We start from the raw sequence: 12,053 nt of genomic DNA, 5'->3' as shown, positions 1-12,053 counted from the left end.
TGAAAAAACTCAGCAGGTTTGGCAGCATCTGTGCAGAGAGAAACAGAGTTATTATTTTGAGTCCAATATGACTCTTCATCAGAATTTTATGTACCAACATACATGCAATTACATCAAATACATCGTCAAACTTCTGTCAAAGCAATCAATCGTAAGAATGTTGAACAATTCGCCCGAAGATCTTTGTTAGCATATATTTTTGAATGTTAATGATCCACTCTATATTTTCTGCAACAATTTTCCATTGAGTAGTTTGTACACGCGTGGAGAGGTTAGAGAAGCTGGGTTGTTTTCGTTACAGCAAAGAAGGTTAAAAGGAGATTGAATAGAAGCATTCAAAATTATGATGCAATAAAACCAGAAAGGGATGAGGAGAAATATACTTGCACAGCGGCCTGCTCTGATCTGGAATGCATTGCCTGAAAAGATGCTGGAAGCAGATTCAATAGTAACTTCCAAAGGCGAGATGGATATATAATTGAAAAATATGACAGGCTACAGGGAAAGTGGACTAATTGAATAGCGCTTTCTAAGAGCTGGCACAAGAACAGTGGGTTGAATGGTCTCCTTCTGTGTCATTCAATCTATAAAAAAGCATGCTTCAAATTGATAACTGAATTGAATGGATCTGTATGAATGCCAGATTAATCTGACAAAACTCCAGAAATCTCACCTTGACCACTCCATCATAGCCAGGGATGGTGTTGACTTTTGCCTTCCTGGCTATCAGTTTGCTTTCGATCTTATCTCCCATGGCCTGAATAGCGTGCGTGTCGGGCCCAATGAAAGTGATACCTTCAGCAGCCTGCGGAGATCATCAAACATTTTAGATTTACAATAGCAACAAATTTTGCTTGATGACATACAGAATACACCATTGAAGAAAAAAAAAAATCCTGAAGGTGATCACGATTAAAATGCACTGTGCTTCAGCCCTCAGGTGTTTCTATCTTTCTTAGCAAACTGTTGAAGCAACGTTATACTTCCACGCTTACTTTGATTTTATTTTTATATATTCAGTATTCAGTGTTTCCCTTTTAGTTCTGGTAGAAGTGCTCGGTTGTTATCGAAATAAGAGCACTCCAAATTTTGTAATGCTGCCCACTGTTGGAATCAGGCAGTGAAAGATGATACTGGATTGGCTGGTGAAAAATTCACCAAATCCTGATAAACCAGCCTTGATGTAAGCAAACACCCAAATCCTCAGAGAAATCACTTGGCTCTGACAGGAATCATACATGCAATAGCACCAAAGGAGCATAAAATTATTACTGAGCGGTAGGACTCTGCGTGTTTCAGAAGCAGTTAAAGGAATGAGACTTATACAGAACACTTGAGCTGACCTGAGATGCAACTGCAGTGACCTCTGAGCAACCACTGTCAGTTCCAATATAAAAGGTGGTGCGCAATACTGAATATACCAGGAAAAGACAAAGTCAAGATCTTCAGTAAATAGCTGTATATTACTGTCGATTTATCATAAGCTTAAAGAGCACCTTGGTTAGACCACACTTAAGAGTACCCCAACAGCTTGCATTTATATTGCACCTTTGACATAGTAAAAACATTCTGAGGGGCTGCAGTGGAACACTATCAGACAACATTTGACACCAAGCCACATGAAGAGATTTTATAATAGATGAACAAAAGCTTGGTTAAACATGTGGGTTTTAAGGAGCCAAAGCAGGAGAGCGCCTGAGAGGTTTAGGGAGGGAACCTCCGAGTTTAAGGTCTAAGCAGTTGAAGGCATGGCTGAAGGGGTTAAAATTGGGGGAAGTCAAGAGGCCAGAGTTGGAGCAGATATCTCAGAGGTTGAAATACTGAAGGAGGTTTTAGAGATAGGGAAGGTCGAGGCCATGAAGGGATTTGTAACCAAGGATTGAGAATTTTCAAAAAAGAAATTGTGGGATTGCCAAACTAGGGGCCAATGTAGATCAGTGAGCACATGGGTGATAGGTGAATGGGACTTGGCAAAATTCTGATCTCTATATCATTGAAAAGAATATTCAGGCACTGGAAAAAGTGCAAAAAAGAATTACAAGGATGATACCAGAACAGAACTGAAAGATTGCATCTTTTGGAAAAAAATCAACAGGCTGGGGCTGCCCAACACAGAGGCCTGAGCGCACAATCAAGGTTGACACTCCCAGTGGGGATATAGCAAGGCAGTGCTGCACTGGTCAAGGTGCCATCTTTCAGATGAGATGTTAAGCCAAGTGGCCATAAAAGAACCCATGGCACCATTCAAAGAAGAGGAGGGCTTTGTGTGTCCTGGGCCAAATGCCATCCCTCAACTGAAATCACAACAAAAAAAAGATTATCTGGTCTTTGCCACATTGTTCTTTGTGGGAGCTTGCTGTGCACAGATTCTCTACCCCAGCTCCTGCATAACAACAGTGACTACAAATAAGTACTTCACCGGTTGTAAAGCCCTTGGGGATGTCCCGAGGATATATAAATGTAAACTATTATGGTGTACAGTGTATGATGCAACAAACAATGAAAGTTCAGTGCTGCCCAAGCTGAAAAAGGAAAATGTTCACCAAGTGGAAATTTGTCACTTCTAACAAGTTAGAAAGGAAGGTGGGGGTGGGTAGAGAGGAAACCCCATATGAACCACGCACACAAACAACATCTCTTCCGGTATTGAATTAGCACACGTGATATGTTACAGGCTCATATTTACTGGTGTAGCACACGGGCATAGGGTGGAATTTTATGGCCCCTCCCGCCAGCAGGGTTTTACGGTCCTGCTGAAGTCAATGGGGTTATAAATGGCTCGCCGCATTTTTCGACCCCACCATGATGGGGCCATAAAATTCTATCCATAGCTGAGTCAGCTGTAGCTCAGTTGGTAGCATGCTCGCTTCTGAAGCACAAGATTCCTGGTTCATGTCCCACTCCAGGGCTTAAGCACAAAAATTAAGCCTGACACTCCCTGCGCAGTACTAAGGGAGCACTGCACTGTCGGAGGTGTTGTCTTTCAGATGAGACGTTAAGCTGGGGCCCCATCTGCCTGCTCTGATGGGTGCTAAAGATCGCATGGCACTGTTTCGAAGAACAGCAGAGGAGTTCTCCCCAGTGCCCTGGCCAATATTTATCCCTCAATCAACATCACACAAAAAAAACAGATCAATTGGTTATCATCACATTGCTGTTTGTGGGAGTTTGTTGAGAGCATATTTGCTGCCATATTTTCTCCGTTACAACAGTGACTACACTTCAAAAAGCACTTCACTAGCTGTAAAGCACTTTGACACATCCAGTGGTCATGAAAAGTGCTATATTAATACAAGTCTTTCCATTTTTCAGGACTACATTAATGTCATAAGCACTGCTCATTGGCACATCTAAATGTGTGTAGTTGGTAGGCTTGTACATAGCTTGTATGTGGAGCTAAATGAAGTTAGGAAAAGTAGTCTCTCACTTTAAAACCATAATTAGCAATTTGTCCTGCTTCAAAACCTTTCAGAAGAAATATTTTAGGATAGATTATAAAAGTAACCTGACATCTTGAAATAGCTTGAGGTATGGTATAGGGTAGGTAGAAAGAAATTATTTCTGCTAGCTGAAGAGTCTAGGACTAGGATGCAAGACTAAAAATTAAGACCAGACCTTTCACGAGTGAAATTAGGAAACAGTTCTACACACAAAGGACACTGAAGTTTGGAACTTACCTCTGCAAATGATAATTCATGCTAGATCAATGAGATTGATAAATTTTTCTTAACCACATGTATTAAGGGATATGGAGCAAAGAAGGATACATGGAGTTAGGTCACAGATCAATCATGATCTCACTGAATGGCAGCACACGCTCAAGGGCCTAAATGGCCTCCTCCTGTTCCTATGTTCCAAACAGAAAATGCTGGACTAATGGTTCCCAAAGCTTTTCTCCACTGGGGATCACCTCACCTCGTGTCTAAGTCTGCTGTAGGCCAATCAATAGAGGTTTATTGCTCTGATTAGTCACTAACTCTGTTACCACTGTATCAAGTGACAATCAGAATGGTGCTGCAATTTCTTTTAGCATTCCTGGATAAGAGAGGGAGTGGAGGGAATGGGCAGACAAGTAGAGCGTTTAGCGTTCTTGCTCCTTCGTGCTTTCCACTGCTTTTTTTCTGGGAGATGTGGGAAGGAGGAAGGGAGAAGAAATTCAAGCTGATGACAAAGGTCCTGAATTGGGCAGCAAATGCAAAAAACTTGTTTCTGATCCAATGGTGGTGCAGTAGCTTGGGGCCATGCTTGGAGCAAAACTGTGGATTTGCCTGGTAAACGTGAGAAACCAGAAATGAGTCTTTTCAGCTGCAAATTTTATTGCCAGCATTAATCAAACAGAATAGCTGTTTCAAACAACCAACTAAGACAGTTCATGTTAATGTCAATTCAAGTGTTCTAAGCCTTCGACAGTACAAAAGAAAGGTGAATGTAGATGTTTAATCCAAATTCCTTTCTCATTAAATTCAATTAGACAAGGGAAATGGATGTAGGTGCTGATTACAAGAAGATAAAGTAAAAAAATCAAGCATATGCAAAAGAATTGACAACAATTACCTAAACCTCCATTGCCCATTGACACTTGGGGTTCAAAATGGGGAACCATTACGTCACCTTTTTATTACAAGGTTGACCCCAGTGACATAAAGTGTTGACGGCACAAGCCAGTAAGTGGACTACAAGTCTCAAAATACTGTAAGGGCAGAATTTTGTCCTTGGCAGGGGTGCTCGGTGGGAGGGGTTTGGAAAGCTGACCGCCACCCACGATCGGCACCAGATTACGATTTCACACTGGCTTGGCCCTTCTAGCATGAAACGCGAGCAGCAGCGCTCAGCTCTCCCTGTGCGTGGAAGGGGAGGAGGGCGAGCGAGCCGAGCGCAAACTTCACGCATGTGCACGAGTGAGCGCATCATAATGTCCCTGAGGCACAGAGCTGCTTCAGGGAGGTGAAGAGATATATTAAAAAGAATTTAAAAATAAAAATGTAATGAAGCATGTCCCCTCATGTGACTCTATCACATGAGCAGGGACATGTTATTAGTGAAAAATTATAAGTTTTTATTTTATTTTTATTTGCTTTTGGAAACCTCATCCCACCCGTGGATGAGGTTTGCAAAAAATTGCAAAGGCTACTTTGTCCTTTTCGCCTGCCCGCCAACCGTTAGTTTGGATGGGCAGCAAAAATATTAGTTTAATTGATTGTTTAATGGCCTTAACAGCCCTTTTAATTGTCGGCGGGAGCACTGCCGGCTCTAGCGCCCGCCGGCCGATCAAGCTATCATACGACTGCGCGTTGACATGGGCACACTTGACCAACATCAATGCACGTCATTTCACACTCGAGTGGGTCGGGCACACGCCTGCCACCGAGTAAAGATTTCTGCCCCAAGGGTTGTCTTCAACTAAAATGGGTTATCTTGTATGTATTTATATTGACCTGAGGCTGTCTCTTCTGCATGTTTATGGGATTTTCTATTGTGGAAGGTGGTTTGAGTTTTTTTGTATATGTGGGTGTTTGGATGTCCTGTGTACTAGGGCTCAAGTTTGTATATAATCATGCAGCCTATTTTCTGCTTTGGACAAACGCTATCTTGCCACCAGCTCTGAAACATTGGAACATCCCCAGTGCAGCTGGCTCAATGCTCCAATCTTTGGAAGGGGTCTATCACCTGGTGCCTCTGATTGAAATTGCCTCAACATTGGGCAGCAGGTCACCAGGCAGCAATAGGCAGTCACATTAGCTGTAGCTCAGTGGGTAGCATTCTCACCCTTGAGTCAGAAGGTTGTGGGTTCAAGTCCTACTCCAGAGACTTGAGCACAAAAATCTAGGCTGACACTCCCAGTGCAGTACTGAGGGAGTGTTGCACTGTTGGAGGTGGCATCTTTTGGATAAGATGTTAAACAAAGGCCCCAAATGCCCTTTCAAGCGATATGAAAGATCCTGTGGCCGCTAATTTAACAAAGAGGAGTTCAACCTAAGTGCCTTGGACAATATTTATCCCTCAATCATCATCACTGAAAAACAGATTATCTGATCATTATCACAATGATGTTTGTGGGAGCTTGCTGTGTGCGCCTTGGCAGCCATGTTTCCTACAGTGACCACACTTCAAAAGTACTGCATTGGCTGCAAAGCACTTTGGGACATCCTGAGGCCATGAAAACGCTGTATAATGTAAGGTTCTTTCTTTCAAGGGGACAAAAAATTTGCAGCACAGTCTTTTGGTTGAAACATCTGCTTATACATTTAAAATTTTATTTCATCTGTACTTGGTTGACAACACAATTTCCCATCCTGGATGCCAGACGATTCCTGTTGGACATCCCACAAAAACTGGAGCAGTTTCAGCTACCAACTCTGCCACTCAAAAGGTCAGTGACATCAATTGTAGAGCCAGCCCTGACATAAAGCAGAGCGTCCTCTCAGTTTGCTCTGAAATACTTCAAGAGCTAGTGCTCCTACACCAGTGTCACAGTGCCACTTTTAACACCAGCCATGCTTCTGATGTCTAAGTGAGAGTGCCTCTATATGCTCAGGACCTATGGCCAATAGGCCACTTTTATTTCACACAGATGTAGCTACTGTCGACAAAGAGAGACAGACCTTCATGTCATTAATCTGAGTTGGCTTCAAACCCTAGGTCCAAGAGATGAAAGGGTTATTATTCGAACCAATACATCATCCTGACTCTTACAACATTTTTCCACATTTCTGGCCTCCATATTATAAAAAGGATATACAGGCAGTGGAAAAGGTGAAATAAAAGATTTATAAGGGTGATACCAGAAGTGAGGGGTTATGACTAATCAGGAAAGACTGAACAGGTTGGGGCTCTTTTCTCAAGAAAAGAGAAGGCTGAGGGGTGACCTGATAGAAGACTTTAAAATGATGAAGGTGTTTGATAGATAGGGTAGACATAGAGAAGATGTTTCCACTTCTTGTGGATGGCCAGAAATGGGGGCCATAAACATAAGATAGTCACTAATAAATCCAATCAGCAATTCAGGAGGAACTTCTTTGGGAAGAATGTGGAATTCACTACCACAAGGTGTGGCTGAGATGAATAGAATGGATACGTTTCAGAGGAATCTTGATAAAAACATGAGAAAGGAATAGAAGGATATGCCGATAGGGTGAGATGGAGAGGGATGGAGCAGGGGGATGCTTGTGTGGAGCAGAAACACCAGCATGGATGTTGGGTTGAATGGCTCACTTCTGCGCAGTAAACTCTATGTAAACTTTTACATAATGCTCTTATTCAACTGTTGTGTACAACTGCAAACTTTGCATACTCTGGGAGATTTGTAAAACAGATCGAACTTAGAGCACAATTGACAAAAGGGCACCATAAAATGTATTTTTTAAGTATTAAATAATACTCCTGCTCAGTATTGGATCATGGTGTGACGTGGCTGGGAAAGCAAAGTAAGTACCAGCATACACATCACTGAACCCCTTCCTCAGAGCACAACCTGTATACCACATATGAATACATTTAAAATATAAAATATGCTCATTCTGTTCTTCTTTTACAGTTGTGGAATTTTAATAAATTACAGATGAGCACACATCACATTAAGGTTAGTTAGTTAGTTATTAGTTTTAATTTAATACAGTGCACTAAATGCCTTTTATATTGTATTCCTGAAAATATATTACCCAAATATTACCCGAATTAGCTTCTGAGTGAAATATTAGTAATTTCGATTTCAGGAAATTACTAATATTTCACTCAGAAGCTAATTCGGTCTTTAATTTATTGGAATTCAATGGATCTTATTGTTAATCAAAGGTGAAACTGAGTTACACATACTAAATAGATCTGAAGACTAACATGTTCCATAAACTTTGGAAGAAAACCTTTTAAAATTGTGTTTGATAAAAGTTTGCAAAACCAACCACAGCATTACAGACATGTTTCCTTAATATTAATGCACAATTAATAACAAGGGAGATAAGGAGAATTTTTTGTTACACAGCGAACTGTGATCTGGAATCTGGGATTCAACAGTAACTTTCAAAAGGGAATTGGATAAATACTTAAAAGGGAAAGACCTTCAAGATAATGGGGAAAGAGGAGGGGAGTGGCCTAAAGGAAGAGCTCTTTCAAAGAGCCAGCACAGACACAAAGGGCCTAATAGCCTCATTCTTCCCTGTGTCATTCTATGATTCTAATTAACTCTATTTGCAAATCACGGGACCATTTCCATATCACACAACAAGCAGAGGTTCTTTTCCAGACTACACCAAAATCACGCAGAAAGTGCTTGTGTTTCGGATTAAATAAATGGCCACAGGAAAGGATGCAACTGGGAGTTTAAACAGTCAAAATTTAATTACAACAGGTCTTTGCATGTAATTCTGAAGTCAAGATTGAAAATGCATTTTAAGACTAACAACAGAGAGGGCATCACAGACAGTAGACTCCAAATAATTAATCAAGCTTTTAACACCTTGCCATATGCCTAGCTGTGCTGGACAACAGTTACCGTCACTTCATTAACTGTCTCTGTTTAGCTTGTTTGTCTTAATATCCTCAGCCTTGTTGAAATGCAACTCATTTAGAATAGATATAAACTGCTAATTAAAAGCAGATGTCATTTAGTGCCCAAACACAGACATACTGAAACTCTGACTCAATCCGAAACTTTTTGCCAACTTCACACATTGGAACAAGCAATGAACTGCATCGCTGCAATTTTAAGTAGCCCTTCAAGATATTAAGAATTGCACTAACAAAACAAAGTCTTAAACAGGCAAGTAACAAGTCATATCTCTGCTTGCTGGCTGTAGTCCCAAGGGTCTGAAGGATACAGAAACTGGTTCATTCTCTGTGGCAGTAGCTCTGCATTTCCATCTGTTAGCTTTGAATTGCAGCCCACAAAGAAATCAAAATCAAATTAATTCAGCTTTGCAATACTACCCAAGATCTTCTGTTTCACTTTGTACACCAACTATTCAGTTCAATTCCATTCAGTCACTATGGCTCACTTCATGATATTCTGTTATAAATAAATAACCTGCACTTAAAAATAAAAACTTGTGTTTATATAACACCTTCCAGAACCACTGGACACCCCAAAGTGCTTTCCAGAAAATAGAGTACTTTTGTGGTATAAATACTGTTGTTATGTAGGAAACGTGTCAGCTAATTTGCGCGCAGCAAGCTCCCACCACTGCAATATGATACTGACCAGATAATTTGTTTTAGTGATGTTAGTTGAGGGATAAATATTGGCCCAGGACACCAGGGAGAACTCCCCTGCTCCTCTTAAAAATCAATACTTGCATTATCTCTGGGTACAACTGCACATAGCAATAAAATGCAAAATAAACTAAGTCACTACCCCAAGGTTAGGCTTAGTTTCTCACTTCTCATTTTTTTAAACAGCTGGTACTATCACAATCTCCATCATTAGGAAGAGGCACTATCAACAGCAAATGGGAGAATGTGGTGGCCAAAAAATTAACTTAAAAGATGTAGCCAACTTGTGCAAGCTTTCCTCATACTCGTACTGTTATGATTAAGTTTATTTTGACTATAAGATTCCAGCTTCACCCCAACCGGGGCAGATTGCTACCCCCAGCCAGCAGAGCCATTAAAGTGCTATAATTGGCCCAAATACCCTTTGGCTAGGCAAAGTAGGATGATCTGCTGCTCCGCTTTCCATCACAGTCAGGTTTTGGGGTGGGCCACCATGCGATGAACATTTTCTAAAACCAGGCAACAGGTTTACAGAAGCTCTGAACAGGAGTTTTTGAAAATATTTGCTATGCACTTGGATGAATTTATTTCTATGCTCATTGCTTAAAACAGTTTTATTGTATCCACTTGCTTTCTTACAAATTCTGCTATTAGTATTTGCTGATCATATCTGACACATTTCAGGCCCTCAGGAGAGACAGAGCGAAGTTACTGAGAGACATGCAGACAGTATTCGGTTCAGGAGGTATGGAGACGTTAATCGGACAGTAGGAGTGTGCAGAAATTCATGATCCAATAAATTCACAGAAAGTAAGCCAACTGCCTTTGTTGGAAAACCTCAATACAGATGCAACAGAGTAGCTTAATGTGATGAAGGATCTATACAAAAAGAATAATCAGCAATTACAGTACAATGGTGCTACACAACAGGAGGCCATTCGGCCCATCATACCAGTGCCGGCTCTTTGATAAAGCTATCCAATTAGTCCCACTTCCCCTGCTCTCTCCCCAGAGCCCTACAAACTTTTCCTTTTCAAGTACGTATCCAACTTCCTTTTGAAAGTTATTACTGAATCTGCATCCACCGCCCTTTCAGGCAGCACATTCCAGATCATAACAACTCGCTGTGTAAAAAAAATTCTTATCTCCCCTCTGGTTCTTTTGCCAATTATCTTAAATTTGTGTCCCTTTGGTTACTGACCCTCCTGTGAGTGGAAGCGACTTCTCCTTATTTAGTCTGATAAAAACCCTCCATGTAAATATACTGCCAACACTTAGTTCCCTACAAAACTTACCTAAATAGATCCTACCTGTCATAATGCGATTGTGCAACTGCCTTTACACCTGACTACACAATTACATATATTCTAATTAGCAATGTTTTGTGTATAATGCTTGGCATGACTGCATTTTTGGAGCCGAGGTGTTAAAACAATGTGATGCTTATGTTTTTTTCCTTTGATCTGCACTCATTAGAGAGAAAGATGGAAACTTACTGGTCCCAACAAAGCTTGGAAACTATAAAATTCAAGATGAAAGATTTTTGAGGAAATTAGTCATCAGTCCGACAGGCAGAGAGCCTGCCCACAGTCTACTACGCCTCCCTGTCCAGTATGGGACTCAACATCCTAAGGGAATGGGTGAGGGGGGGGGGGGGCGGTGGGGAGGACAGAAATATCAGCCAAATAAAAAAGTTAGCAAACAGCATATGAATACTGGAAGTTTTCTTTTGTAGCACCCCCATTCAAAACAGATTTAAAGAGAATACAAGGAGAGTCATGGGGCCAGTAAGACATTGTTTGTAAAACTGCTTAGCAACAGTAGATGAAGAGTGGATGAGGTTTTGGGTAATTGGGCTTGCCAGCAGCCATGCTATTTTGGACAGTGCTGACTTTGTGTTTCACGCTGCCACATTTTATAGTCCCAAGAACACAAAGTCATAAGTCACATCTGGAGACTGCCTTGTGGAAATCCATCAGAAAAGTGTTTAGCTTAAGTTAGTCTTTTGGCATTCTTAACGTTTATAGTGGCAGATGAGAAACAAAGTCACATGTTCCTTCAGCTCTGAAACACAACTGAAAATAGGTGTCAAACTCATACCAGAAATTATGACTTTTTTAACTCTCAGAAACGAGATGCAGTATTAAAGTAATGTGCTGTTGAGAAACATTTTGTTTCTCCAGCTATGCTCCCAAACCCATGAAACCACAGATTAGAATGGTGGTTTTTCTGCTGCCTTCTCACCTCTGTGCTAGCTAACTTACACTGGCTCCCAGTCCGGCAACGCCTCAATTTTGAAATTTTCATCCTTGTTTTTAAATCCCTCCACGGTCTCGCAGGTCTTTGGAATTCACTTCCACAGACAGCAATGGAGTTGGGTCACTGAATATATTCGAGGCTGAATTAGGTAGATTTTTGATCTACAAGGGAGTCGAAGGTTATGGGGTATAGGCAGGAGAGTGCAGCAATCTCCTCCAGAACCACAGCCATCCCAGGTCTCCATGCTCCTCCAATTTTAGCTGCCTGTGGATGCCCAATTTCCATTACTTGGTCCATTGGTGACCGTGCCTTCAGCTGCCTAGGCCCTAAGATCTGGAACTCCCTCCCTAAACTTCTCCGTCTCGCTACCTCTCTCTTCTCCTTTAAGATGCTCTTTAAAACCCACTTCTTTGACTAAGCATTTGGTCACCTGACCCAACATCTCTTTACATGGCTCGGTGTCAAATTTTATTTGATAACGCTCATGTGAAGTGCCATAGGCCATTTTACTATATTAAAGGCGATAAACGCAAACTGTTGTCATCCCATGTGGCTGCTTTCCATATTCAACAATAAGCACTAAGCAATGG

General features: G+C 41.2%; 1 protein-coding gene across 3 annotated transcripts in view; it reads right to left on the bottom strand.

The window, feature by feature from the left end:
- Positions 1 to 12,053, bottom strand: part of pcca (propionyl-CoA carboxylase subunit alpha) — a 343,073-nt gene that overhangs the window by 231,616 nt on the left and 99,404 nt on the right. For all 3 annotated transcript variants that reach the window (XM_041199770.1, XM_041199771.1, XM_041199772.1), the window contains one exon: positions 674 to 805. In XM_041199770.1, coding sequence (XP_041055704.1) covers positions 674 to 805 — 132 coding nt within the window. The remainder of the gene's footprint in view (positions 1 to 673; positions 806 to 12,053) is intronic.

This window comes from Carcharodon carcharias, chromosome 11 (assembly GCF_017639515.1).
Source record: "Carcharodon carcharias isolate sCarCar2 chromosome 11, sCarCar2.pri, whole genome shotgun sequence".
In the NCBI taxonomy this organism is placed as follows: domain Eukaryota; kingdom Metazoa; phylum Chordata; class Chondrichthyes; order Lamniformes; family Lamnidae; genus Carcharodon; species Carcharodon carcharias.
Note: the sequence above shows the minus strand (reverse complement) of the source record. Positions and strands in the feature narration are given on the sequence as shown.